This window comes from Alligator mississippiensis, chromosome 1 (assembly GCF_030867095.1).
Source record: "Alligator mississippiensis isolate rAllMis1 chromosome 1, rAllMis1, whole genome shotgun sequence".
Lineage (NCBI taxonomy): Eukaryota > Metazoa > Chordata > Crocodylia > Alligatoridae > Alligator > Alligator mississippiensis.
The window spans coordinates 345,637,983-345,652,307 of record NC_081824.1 but is presented as its reverse complement, the minus strand read 5'-3'; the positions used below and the strand labels follow the sequence as shown (position 1 = coordinate 345,652,307).

Genomic DNA, 14,325 nt, shown 5'->3' with positions numbered 1-14,325 from the left:
CCCCCCTCCCACCCCGCACATGCTGGATCCAAAATCCATAATACCCACTTTAATTGATCTGGGATGTAAGCCGCATGCAGTGCCTGCTCCTGCTGGTCTGGGGCAGGCACCACATGCAATGTGGGTCCCAGAGAGGGTGCCATGTGTGGCACAGTCCCAGACTGACCAGAGTAGAAACTGGATCTGGCATGCTGTGGAGGAGTTCCATGTGTTCCCCAGATGCTGGATCTGACACCTGCTTTGGCCAATTCAGGGCTGTACCACATACAGCTCCCATTCCAGCCAGTCTGGAACCTGCACTACACATGGTACGTGCCCTGAACTGGCTGGAGCTCACATCCCAATTCAGCAAGAGTGAACACCATGTGCACGTAGTCTTGGACCAGCCAGAGTGAGTGATGTGGGCACTGGATCTAGTATACAGAGGGATGGGGGGAGACCCATGAGTCTGGCCCTCATGGCCAGATGAGTTTGAGATCCTGGATCTAAATGAAACATGTGCTAAGTGCTGAGGCCCTTCAAGACTCCTGTGTGCAGCTGTAGGAGTCAGCTGGGAGTCAGTCCCAGCCCTAGCACTACACCAGAGCCAATTCAAGGCTCCAGCATGGTGGGGCGAGGGAAGGGAAGGGGTGCCTGGGAGCAACAAACTGCTGTCAGACCCAGCCCCTGCTGAGCATGGCTGCCATTCAAGCCTCTGGTGTAGTCATGGGGCTGGGAGTGTCAATTGACACTCCCAGTGCCCTCACCATGCTGGAATCCTCTGATCATATTACCTCCTTGGAGCAGTCAGATGGTAGGTCCACATGTGTTAGGTAACATGATCCAGAGATACTCCTCACTGGAAAAGTCCTAACTTTGCTACACTGCAATGGCATTTATCACATGTTTTACTGCTTGAATACTTGGAAGCTAGCACTTTTAAGTACAGTTAACACGTCTTAAAAGTAATGGAGAACAAGGCTGTGAGTGTCCTGTCATTTACAATTTACACTGACATGTAAGTGACATGACTTTTTGTAACATTACTGAATTTGGCTCTTGGTTTCCATGTGCTTCCATTTTCCTGTGCTCTGTGGGAAGTAGCCATTTTACTTATTGCATGTGCAAATTCATGAACGACAGGTTTTGTATTTACAGAGACTTGCACATTTATATATTCATAGAGATATGCAAATATTTCCATGTCCTGATCACACAAATAGTAGCTTGCATACAGGTACTGGTCTCCCCCAAGGTAGGCTGTGTCCTTTCCTTAAGCTCTGCCGTAGGCTGTTCTGGCGATGGATGAGGATTTCTTTGGCCTGTTTCTCACTTGTTTCAGTTGCCAGAGTGTATCTGTTATAGGATGGTGCCTGAAACAGAAGATGCATTTGTTTGATTCTCTTCCCAATACACACTCAGAGCTTTAATTGGTTGAAACAGCACAATCTAGTCAAGTGTCTGCCCCTGACTCACTGTCAAACCTTGCACCACTTTGGTCTCCACTATTCTATTTGCAGCACTCCAGTCCTTCCCTAATTGGAAGCCATAGGGCTTATATTCTCACTGTGTGGCAAACCCTTTGAGGCGTACGGACACCACTGATCTATACCATTCTTATCTCAATATAAGCGCGCCTAGGAACAGGCTACTGATTTGCTTAGAAGCAAAGGATTTCTTAATCCTGGGAAGCTTCCAGGGAGGCACTGAGTATGTACAAAAACAGCAGCTGGGCTCCCCTCTTCAGAGCCTGCATCAACTAGACCTTAGTCAGACACAGAGATTGGAGCTATCTCTATTACAAGCCTGCTCTATGCTAATATTTTTACAAGCCTGCTGTCAGAACAGCACAGTATTTTGGGTCCTACCAACAAAACCCCCATTTACCAACAGGGTTACTTCTTGTTCCTGAATGACAAAGACCTTTTTTCTGAGACATTTCTACCAGCAGAGTGCTGGTGTTGACACATATTTACCTACACTACTATAACCCTTCTCCAAAACCACACCAAGGTAGAATGCTAACTTCCACCGTGACTGGTCTACTAGGACATTAGTATCACTGCACCGGTTTCCACCTGTGTATCCCTTTACACCTATTCAAAGTGAGTGCAAGGTAGGTAATAAACCCTGTTGCCTGATTCTCAGCTAGATTGTGGCTGCTTTGCCCCATGCTAGCAGTGCAAAGGAATCTAAAAGCAGGCTTCAGTTTAATTTTCACTCACTTTAAGGAGCTTTTACACCACCTGTGGCATCATTGTAGAAGACAATCAGGCCCTCTCCATCTAATTTGACAGTTTTACAATCACTATGTACAAGCATAAATGGCTGGGAAAGACAAAACAATAGAGAGCAATAGCATAACTTAAGGTAGGCAAGCAGGGTACCAGTCTCAGTTGCCCACTTAGCAAGGTGCCAGAATGGTGGACCCCCAGGGAACCTGTGCCAGGACAACAGCAGCAGGTCACTACAGGGATGCCCTGCTGCTGCTGTAGAAGGAGCCATCAAGACCAATAGACTCTGCTACAGCAGCAGTGAGAGCCAGGGACTCTTTTGAGCTCCTGGAGCAGGTAAGGCTCCTACACCATTCCTCTTTGCTGCACTTAGCACCCTGTCCCTTCCAGCACTCAGCAGTACCCCCGTCTGGTGGACAGAGAGGTAGCTAGCCGTGTTAGTTTGAAGTTAGGCAGAAGTTAGGCAGTATGGCACCATATACTGCCCCTGATCTCTGCAAATCCATTCATAGCATCTGATAAAGTAGGCTGTAGCCTATGAAAGTTCATGCATCTTTGAATGGGTTTATAAAGTGCCACCTGCCTCTGATGAAGAGTTAGGCTTATGTCCTGCAAAAAGAGCAAAAGAGTTAAGAGAAAAACATCTCCTGATGGGAGAGCTGTGCGGGCAAATTCACTAATACTTGTAAAAAACTTTCAGGATTTCAGGTCTGATTTTAATTCCACATGAAGGAGTCTCAAACTGATTCAATTCAAGAGATCTCAGTGAACCTGTTTTAGTGTAGTAGGGTATTATTAGGCCTGCAAAGTGCAGAATAAGGATAAGTATTAATATTAAAACCCTTATTTTCCCAAACAAGACACGGTTTTAAATACCATGTAACATGCTACCTTGCATGAGCACACATTCATTTAATCAACTTTGGACAAAAAATTCTTTACAGAAATGTTCAGGATCAATATATGGGGAACACATTGCTAGGAATACAAGAAATTCCTGCCATAAGAATAATATGGGCTCCTGTAGAGTATTGAACAACATAGGTGTGGAGTATTGAATAATATTAGGAAAGCCTAGCTCATTAATAATAACAGATGTGCATAGCATAGACTTTTCCAACATAGTGTGCGTTGCATTAATTAGCTCAGTCTATCAGCATAATGTCAAGGTTACCCAAGTATTTGGGCTAACATACTTTGACATACAAGCATTCATTGGAATACACTGGACCGCACTCTATTTATTATTTAGCCAATTCTAAACAGAGGCTGCATCTAGATCAGATCTCACTACATTTTTACAGGATAGTCATGTGCTGTTCTTGCAAAACAAATCCTTGTGGAGGCCCAGCCAGTCCTCATCTTACAGAGAATTGCAAACAGGATGAAGGGAGTTGTTCTGCTGTTCTGCAGTGAGGGTAAAGTTTGTCTCTCACACAGCATAAACCCTGTAACCCATATTCCTATACATCCACTAGCACGCCTTGTGCCTACAAAACAGCTCTGATCCCTCACAGCCCCCCACTGAGATTACAGTAATCTCTATTTCAAACCTTCTCTGTAAATGGCTTGCTTAGTAAGATAACTACAGCACTTGTACAGGTGGATACTAGTATCCTGAACAACCATATCAGCTCCATCATCTCACTTGCCATGGGAATTCCTTATACTCCTGCAGTCACAGGTTGTAGCTTGTGTGTGACTAGAGGGAGAGGGCTTGGAAAGTTAAACCCTGGAATCTGTAATCATGCTTTGCAGTATCAGAAAGGAAGCCGTTCCTGAGTCTCTTATAACTTTACAGCTAGGGAAGCCTGACCTCTAGAGCTTATTTCTAGATCTTTTTGCTCTCTTGCACTGTAGATTACATCTCACAGTGAAAGGTTAGAAGACAGACCTGGTTTCTTTTCTACACAGAGTTGAATTTATAACTGGTAACACAGCAGTCCCATTGAAATCCAGCTAGGGAGCTGGCCCCATATATTCCACTGATATTGTTCTGCGGCTCAGCTAAGGATAACCGTATCAATGCTGCTCCTACCATTGGCTGTTGCTATGATATGAGGGAGGGCAAACATGATCTTTTGATCTACAAATACAGGACAATATTAGTAAAATTGCTTACACACCCTTTGTCTCACTTGGTACAGATTATGTGCAAGCATATCCCGCATGGACTCCACCTCTTCAGGGGAAGGCCTATGCACTCTCCGATTTCTGTTGCTCCTGCAAGCAGAATGGAACACAGATTTAAAAAGATCAAATATTTTCACTAAATGTTTTATGTTCCTATTTTTAGAGCACCATATATGTGAAGAGTACTTTACAGAGCCACACCACTAAGGAATCACCAGGATCTGAAAGAGAAAAAACGTCTGAGCTTGTTTATACTGTACATGCAATTTCTGAGGGGGGAAAATATTATCATGTTGTGAAGTTGTTAGCCCTAAGTTGCCATACAGTTTGCAAAGTTTAATATGAAAGGTCACATTTTCCCCACAGTAAAGTCTTGGAAGATTTTCTAAATCAGAGATTTGGGAGTGACATGGAGCATCACAAAATACTTATGTTTGCTTCTTTTTATCTCTCTCTGCAGTAGACATGTATTCCCATTCCCTGGGACCATCCATTTCGTATGTACCTACTGATTTTATTTCCATTGTGCTGATGCAAAGGGAAAGGACCATCAAGTTTATACTCAGGAAGGACAAGAAGATGAAAAGAGACCCAGAAAAGAGTCCCAGAGAAGGAAAGGATACTATACAAATTCTGTAGGAATTCTGGCTTTTAGGACTAGGGAATTGTATAGAGCTATATTGTAAAAGGGAGATACAGTGCCTGTTCTCAATTTAAACTGCAAGAAGGTGCCTAAAATGATAATTCTTCCAATTTTATCAACTAGTGCAAGCCAGTACCCGACTTTCTTGTTGAGGAAACATCAGATGTTGGTTGATAGGAAACAGAGGTAATAGGGTCAGGTATCCAAACTCAAATACTTCCAAACTTCAAAAGTGTTTAAGATCCTCAGTGTTGGCCTTGGCCTATCTCAAGAAAATAATCTTGTGATCAATTCTTGTGAGCGCGCACTGATTAAAACCTTATCATGTGTGCTAAATGTCAAGTTTGAAAAGTTAAAAGATAGCCATATACAATTCCAATGTTAAAAAGCCACATTGTATAGAGGTTAAAAATGTAAATGACTAGTTTAATATATATTAGGCCTGTGCGAAGTGGCTAGTATTCTCTTCGGATTCGGATTTGCCCAATTCAGGGGACACTGATTCAATTCGGTGATTCAAATCACTGTCCCAAATTGAATCAGTCAAATCTCCGAATCAAACAGGCCCCACCCCCGCCCGCTTTCCCAGCTCAGTCAATGGTTGCCCTGCCTGGCCCCAGCCTCCAGACTCTTTAAAAAAAACAAACTGCACTCAACAGCTGCTACCAGGCAGGGGAGAGAGGGGGAGCAATCCCCACTGCCCCCAGTGATCCACGCTGCATGGGGGGGCTCTGTCATGAGCCCCCATCCCCTGCCCACTCTCCCAGCCCCAGCATCCCAGCTCTTTAAAACAACAAACAAAAAAGCCCCCACTCACTAGCTGCTGCCAGGCATGGGGGCCATCCCTGCTGCACCCTACTGCCCCACACCCGCACTTCTAGCCCCCCCCATGGCTGCTCCACCAGGCCTCAGTGTCCCAGTGCTTTAAAAAAATGCTGCATGGGGGGCTCTGCCATGAGCCCCCAGAAGCCCTGACAGCCACTGCAGCATCTGGTGAGTGCAGGGCTTTTTTTTTTTAAAAAAAGAACCGGGAGCTGGGGCTGGATGGGGCAGCCATTGATGGGGCTGGGAAAGCAGGCAGGGGTTGGGGGTGCTCAGGGGGGCTGGTGGAGTAGGTAGGGGATGGGGCCTGGGAGGGGTTCCCCTCCCTCTTCCTCTAACCCTCCCCCCCCCCCCGATCCCCTACTTATCACCACGGAGTCCAGGTCCAGCTCTCTGCAGTGGCGAGTGAGAACTGCCCTAATTTCCAAAGCTCTCTAAATCTTTTCCGAATTGATTCGGAGAGCTTCGAAGTGATTCAGACCTTTTTATTGGTCTTCTGATTCAATTCAGATTAGGAAATTCAGCCGCCAAAACGGGCTGTATGTCCTCCGAATTGAATCAGAACCTGAAGCTTCGCACAGCCCTAATATATATATGTCACATTTAGGCTGAAAGGTGACACTACAGAATACCCAATAACCCAGTAGTCAGTGTGGAGCTTCAGCCTCACATCCCATGTCTGAATTAAGCTGAGTAGACACTTGGGCCCAATAAATGTCTGTCCCAATGAATGATAGAGACTCTGAATAAATCAAACAGAGTAGCAACTTGAATTTATATCTTCCTCATGAGAGGTGAGTGCCTGATCACTGGGCTATTAGTGAGACAGGGCAGGAGAGAATGTCTCTTTTCTGGCTTGGACCAGAAATTCTAGCCAGGATCCAACCAGTCTTTCCTAACAAAAGTTTTATTGAAACAGCAATATTCCATCCAAAAGTGTTAAGGAACAGGCATTTTCCAACAAAAACAGTTTCCTTTAATTTGTAACTACTGCTGCTCATGTTTTCTGAAGTACCTGCTTTTGAACTCCCTATGGACCACTGACCAACAGCCCACTGACCACCAGAGGTCCATGAAAAACATATAACAAATTCTTCCTTACACAATACTTTCCCTTCATGGTTGACACAAACATTAGGCCATTCACCTCTTGACCCATGGATCCTCAAGCATGCAGTGCACCTACTGAGATTTTCTCTTCCACAGAATTGGGAAAAAGGTAGGAGAAAGTAGGCAGTACCAAGGAAATACCATGCCTCCCCCCCAGTTTCCCAACTCCAGATCTGCCCCCTCCACAAGCAAATGGAGGAGGAACTGTAGGTGCGAAACCATCTCAGTGCTTATCACTTAGGTGACTCAAATAAAATTCCCCTAGTTTCAATAGAGCTTGATACAGCAATAGAACAAACAATGCAAAGGTAATCTGCAGAGTTCTAAAACACAAATAAAAAGTGAACATTCTTTTCATGGGATTAGCCATTAACCTACCAGGTTGATAACAATGAGCATAACAAGTGAGTGGAGAAAAAGTTACTTTTTCAGTTCAGTGAGTGCTCCCTTTAATTCATATTTCACAATATAGGATAATTTCAAAAGCCTGTTTTTAAATTAAACAAGTTCAGCATATTACCCAGGCCATAAAATGATCTTTATTGAAATTTTCTCACTTATCATTATTTCAGCTTCCTGTACAGGTGCTTTATTGGAAAAATCATTACTGAGCTGGTAACATCGCTGGTGCAAAGAGAGGTAGTTAGTCTGAAGGCAGGACAGGGTAGCATCTTAGAAACTAAGGCTAAGTACAGACAGTCAAAAATCCTGAGGTTGAATTGATTCAGTGTTGACAGGTTAGTCTAAGCTGTATAGATTGAACCAATCAGCAAGTAAACAGGCATTCACTTTTGATTCCAGAAATGCAGCCACGTGCTTGCAGTAGCTCAGGCCAGAAGCTGGGGGCACTAGAGCATGTCTCCCTGCTTGGCTGGAGCAGACAGCTTGGGCCAAGGCTAGCCTGCCCACCCTGAGAGGAGAGGTTTGTGGGGGAGGTGCAAAGCATCCTGGGATGCTGGGGGACTGTGAGTTAACTTGAATCAATTTAAACTAAGTCAGTTAAGTCTGATACTATATCCATCCAGGTTTATCTTAAACTAGTTTTAGTCGTTTTGAAAACTGTGCATACTGAACTTCTGTTGTGCTACAGATTTGAACCAGTTTCTGATCACTTATACCAGTTTACATGTAACTTCTGTCCCTAGCCTAAGTCATTCAGAAATGCATACTCTTTCATAGGCAACAGCCTATTTTGTTAGATCCAATGAAACAGGCTGTTGCCTTCAAAAAGTTATGCATCTCTGATATACAACAACTGGGTATATCCCTCTGTTGGCAAAAACAAGCTAGTCTGATCATGAACAAATCTGATACACTGTCTATATTTGTTCCTAAAAAACAGAGCTAGTTGACAGAATTACTAAAAAAAAAATCTTATCCTTTTTTTTCCATTTCTGCCAGATACTGAGCTTTCTAAATCTCTATCCAGTTGTACAAGTAGAATTTAACTAGGATAGCTCCTTCCTAGGAATCCTTAGGAATTAAAGCATCTCCCTGATTCTGAGACAGCATACATTAATAAAAACTCCCCTCAACTTAGAGTTACAACAATGTGGAACCAGCAACACGTCCTTCTTCTCCTTCGAGTACCTTTAATGTTCATTTCCTAAAATACAGCCATGCAAATATGATGCCTACTGTACCTACTTGCCTGGGCTTTATTCTTTGAAAACTTTATTTCTAAATCTTATAGTGTCCAAAGCCATTATAACTAAGTGCTCTATTTTAATTCAAATATATAGTCTTTGTTATACAGTCAATGGGCAATTTTTTCCAAACCACTTTGCAAATACCTAATGCATATTCTGCACCCACCAGAATCCCATGCATGTGAATGGAAGTTATGAGTTTGGAACAAATCCAGAACAGATCTGCTCTGTTTATCAAAAAATATTTCTTGCTCGTTTCCCTAAAATGTGAGGACCCTTGATAGCAATGATGTGCCTGTTAAGCTGATCAGGAGTGCTGGTGAGAAAGGGATCAAGTTATCAGGGTCTTGCAAATGTGGCTTTATAGTAAATACCTCAGAGTTACATTCTAAATCCCCATTTTCAGGGATTTTTAAAGTATAGCCAGACTTTGCTACATGACTCACATTAAACAGCATTACCTTACAAGCTGTCCTTGAAATTAATGAGACTATTCATACAGGGCCAGATTCTGATACTTTTACATTCTGTAGCCTTGTACTGCGTAAGAAAACATTGATGGCTCAAGAACTAGGAGAATTACTTAGTGAGAGCAAAGATATTTGAACTTGTGTAGAGCAAGATTCTATTCTACCTGGTTAAACCTGTCAAACTTGGGCCCATTATGTAAATGATTTAGTGTAGAATATATTTCAATCTACATTATCAGTTCAAGAGTAAATTGATAAAATTATATGAAATCAGTTGGGGGGTTTTTAATGAGAAAATAATAATATAATCTGCTTGTCAAAGATTCATTTCAGATCTCTTATTTATACTTTCCAAATTCAACTACAAATATTTCTGATACATAACAAAAGTAGAATCTGAAGAGAACCTAACCATTTTTAATGCCATACACTCACCAACTGTGACTTAGAAAGAAATTGCCTAGGCTTAATTACACAATCACATAGGAATTTAAAACAAAAGCAGACTAACTTTGGCATAATCAAGCCCACCTTTGAAGTTTGAAGAGGAGCTGGAATATATGTACAGTAGTTATTTTCTTGGGATGTAACCTTTAAACACTCTTATGGCTATACTTACTTGGATGCCATTACATTGAGGTAAATACGCTAGAATAAATTTGCCGGATATAACTATTTATGTTTTATAAGGGTTTATCCAGAGTTGTCCTGATCTCAGCAGAGGGATTGTGTTGCACTGGGAATAGTTTACTCATTGATTTCTATAGAGCTTATGTCTGTTTACCCTCCCTCTGCCCTGTCCCCCTCCTCCCCTCCCCCCAACTGTTTCATATGGATTTCCATTGCTTTTAAATTACTTCTTGTGCTGGAGCTAGGGATTTTTGTGGGTGCTATCTTTATTGGACCAACTGCCTGGCTGTGATAGATTTAGACAAGCTTTTAAATGCAATGCATTCTTTTCAGGTCTAAGAAAAAGCAAGCACAGCAACAATTAAAAACAGCCAGCAGTGTTGTAGAATTGGAAAAGAGGGGAAAAGAGGAATATTCCCAGGGGTAGCAGACACGCAAATCACAGAAGAAAGGATAACATGATTAGTGGAAGATCGAGACTGTTCAAAAGGAAAGGTGGTTGTTATCACCTGTAGTGTAAAAGAGATTAGCAGGGGTCAGGTAGCTTATAGTATGCCAGGAAGTCAATATATGTGCTCAGTCCTTGGTTTTTAGTGTCCACCCAGCTTATGAATTTTTGTTCCCAGGCTCACCTTTTGAAGCTACTTTTTAATTTTTCTCCTTGAGCATGAGGGTTATAGGAGGACTATGAAAAATGTTCTCCTACACATCTTTGTGTTCCTGTGTTGGAGGGGCTTGTGGGCTCCATCCTTGTATGCATCTCTGGGGGCTGGTCCAGCAGGCTAGAGGAAGCAGACTGCTTTATTCTGAAAAATGGAGCAACCAGCCTGCTCTCTCTGTACAGCTATCCTTTGACAAACTGATATCATTTAACCCACTAGTTAAGAAAACTGGAGACAGGTAATTTGGCTGATTTAAAAAAATCCTTTGGCCGATAAAAAAAAATTAAAAATCCTTCCTTCAACTGTCAAAGCAAGTATTTTTTGATATTTGAAATGAGTATTTAACATTTTCTTCACTGTTTTCCATTTTTGCCCATCGTTGCAACTGAGTTCCAGCCAAGAAAGTCTCAGAATTGTCCAAGAAAGCTAACCTGAAGTTAATACCATAAGATCTACTTTATAGGAGAGCATGGTTTAAAGCTATTTATCTCAAATGTTCAAATTTAAGTCAGGGCCAATACTTTGCATGCCCTAATAAAAATCTTTCAACATAAAGCATCAGTAAGTCAGAATTTACCAGCCAGTAAAATGAGGCATAAGACTGCTTTGCATCACTGCAGTAATACAAAGCAATCAGAGCTGAATCTAGGCCTGACTCTCCAGACCTCTTCAGCCTTGCCCATTTCTGCTGGAAAACATGAATGAAGTGAAGACCTTTATAGCTTTTGAACAACAAATTATAAATTAACCCTTCCATGAATATGATATGTTCAAGGTCCCAGTACCTAACAGTAGCTTCTCTCCGCAGATGGTCCTGTTCCTCTCACATGTCCTTTAGAGGTGGGAACTACCTCAGTTGCCTCCCCCTGCTTGATCTCCCCCCTCCCCCCCCCCCCACAACCTTCCCCAGTTTTATGAGACAGTAGGAAGCTGATACTCACTGAAAAGAAGCTGTGGATCCAGCTGAACTTATCATTCCACTCTCTGCCATTTCAATGGCCTGTCTTATTTCCAGTTTCTTGTACAGAGACACAATGCTGGATTTGGGCTGGTTCTTCCGGATTAAGATTTTCTTTAGATACTTATTGTCAAACTTTTTAAATCTGTGAATAGGAATTTAAAAAAATATAAAGAGGCAACTTGTCTATATTCCTCTCAGACAAAATCAGCATCATTCAAATACATATATAATTAAGTGGTGGAAATGGGATTCAAATCATAGTCACCCATGGACTCCTGAAGGGCCAGTGAACAGAAACCTGTAGGGGCACATTTGGCATAGCCCACTGGTCCACATAGCTTGTAAATTTGCCAGACAAAAGAGAGAAACAAGCTGCAATCATGGCAAAAAAGAAGGTTGGCTGAGAGTTAGCATATAGCACTGCCACATTTGTAAAAAAAGAGTATGGCCAGTCTCTATGCTTTTGTACAAATGTTGTATTCTAATAGTGTGTAACAGCAGCAGCTGCACTTACAGTAATCCTTGCCTATTCAACCAGGCACCAATAATGTTCTTAATGGCCCAGTAGTTATAGTAGTTTGGTCCCATTATGTTGCTGATAATTTTGACTCCTGCCAATTAGGAGAAAAAATATATATCTTTATATTGTAAATGACAGAGAAATTGAATGGACTGCAAAATGATGTATGTATGCATTATGAATAATATATGGCTAAAATACCACATATACTGTTGTGTGTCTATGTGTGTATTTAGAAGCAGATATTTGCTTTCAGGCATTAATTTAACAAAACAAGAACAGCTCTTGTAATTGTTTTTTTCTATAGGGCAGCTTACCAGAGTAGAAAATGTGTTTTGAAGTGCTATGAAAAGCATTTTAGAATTCATACAATTTCTTGTAGCAAAGACCCATTTTTAATATTTTTCTGTAACAGTAGAGGACTGTGCACAAATCTGCTTTCTTTGTCACTAAGGATGTTCAGAGGATCAACAAGAAGCTATCCTGAGTGTCAGTTCACTTAGGTAACCAATTCTGAAAAGCACATGATAAAATCTCTTAATGGCTACATAGTACAATACAAGGAACAGTCCTCATATGACTTTCTTATATTCACTATTTTTATATATGAGGTTTTCTTAGCCTTTACCTACATTGAAACAATACATTATTGTTGTTTCTTAACAGATTTCATAACAGAATTCTTAAGAGATCAATTGGGAAGATGTGAGTAAGTGTCAGAAGTGCCATTTATCTAACTTGCAATGTGCATATATAGTTTCCTAAACTGTGCCTCTGTTTTAAAGAGCCTATGCATCTCTACAGATTCCCTTCAGGGCCATTTTAGCTTATTGCATAGGAATATTACAGTTTCAAAATTTGCTGAAATACATGCCATATCTGGTAGAATGGATATTCCACCTTGTAACCATGAATAACTATACAGGAACCACTGGAGAAGCAAAAATATTTGGCAGATTGGTGATGATATGTATATATAGATATGCTAATGAAAAGGCCATAAAGCAAATTGCAATTAAGTCACAAGTCAGTTCTGCACACTACTGGAAGGACGGGTCTTTCAAAGCATCAAAAAATAACCTATGGAAGATGCAATGCTCCTCCCATGCTGTTTCTGTATAAAGTGAGATGAGATAAAGAATCAGATCATAATGCAATAGATATATTAATAGATGGACTTAGTTATAGTTTAACCTAATCATTTGTACTGCTACCTAGTTACTGAGGACAAGCTCAGTAATCTTATTTTTTACAAGGACATTGCAGGAAAAATGACTAATTATTACTGACATTAACTTATGAATATAGTGCCATGTATTTGCATGGATATTTACAGTCAAATAAAAAGAGAGATCATGCCTCAAGTAGCTTGCAATCTGAATTTAAATTTAAATAAATTATATTAAGCTTATATTTAGGCTTTCTCTCCTGGCTTTTGGATTCATGTGCTATGAGTGTACATGGTATACTCTTTTCCCAAATTACCTGTTTCCTCCTATGTTGTGAGAAAGCAGATTAGTGAAACAGATAAATGCTTTACAACATGATGGTTATCCAAAGAACTTGAATTATTTCTTTTTTAAGTAGGATATGACACACACACCTGACATTTTCATTCTAATCTAAACCTCCCTGAGTACACTGTGGATTTCCTGTTGCATTTAACTTTTAATAGATCAATATATCACAATCAAGTTATTTTATTATAGTGGTAGTAATAAAACTTACTTACTTATCTCTCAATTGATAATGACCCCAGTGGCCACATATATCTTCAATACCAACCTTCAAATGGTCCATCAACTAGAGAAACAAATCAGTGAAAACAGTAATTGGCTTTGATATGAAAATAAAGTCAAAACCATATTTAATAGGAAACCAGATTTTAAGGTATTTACACAATGGTATACATTTTGCAGTGGTCTGAAAATGTGGACTATGGATGACTGACGGTCACCAAGGCCATAGTAGGCAAATGGTTGGTGGACCACCCTTCAGTTAAAAATATGCTGGTTAGGATGCTTGGTGATCCACAAGAAATGTTGTAGATTGGCAGGGATCTACAAGTCCAAAAAGTTTGAGAAAAAAACAATTAAAGAAATTCATAAAAGTATATGAATCCAAACAATCTCCCCAATATATTCCAATATCCTGTCTCCTGAACTTTTCCTTTTCCTGTAAGGTAGTTCAGTACAAATGTATCTGCTACTGATTATCAGAATTTGGAGTCACCTTTATGAATTTCCAGTGCAGTATCTTATGGGAACTCAGTAGACATATCTTTATATTTAGATATTATAGCTAAATTATTATAATATTTTACAGAAAATCATTTTAATTTCAATATAAAGATAAAAATGCTGAGGTTTTTTTCTGGCCAAAGTGAAGTCAGCTTAGCTGCAGTGATTTGACTAGCACATATACATGTGCTGAGCTTTATGCACGTGGTAGCCCTATAAATGTCAACAGAATAGTAATTGTGCAAATTTAAACACATGTTACTATTTTGTAC

General features: G+C 40.7%; 1 protein-coding gene across 1 annotated transcript in view; it reads right to left on the bottom strand.

Annotated features, from left to right (window-relative positions):
* The window catches only part of SLC9A4 (solute carrier family 9 member A4), a 39,238-nt gene that overhangs the window by 2,784 nt on the left and 22,129 nt on the right, over positions 1–14,325 (bottom strand). The window contains exons 7-10 of the mRNA XM_019484924.2: positions 13,546–13,616; positions 11,274–11,435; positions 4,340–4,436; positions 1,215–1,352 (exon numbers count right to left, since the gene is read on the bottom strand). Of these exons, the coding sequence (XP_019340469.2) occupies positions 1,215–1,352; positions 4,340–4,436; positions 11,274–11,435; positions 13,546–13,616 (468 nt within the window). The remainder of the gene's footprint in view (positions 1–1,214; positions 1,353–4,339; positions 4,437–11,273; positions 11,436–13,545; positions 13,617–14,325) is intronic.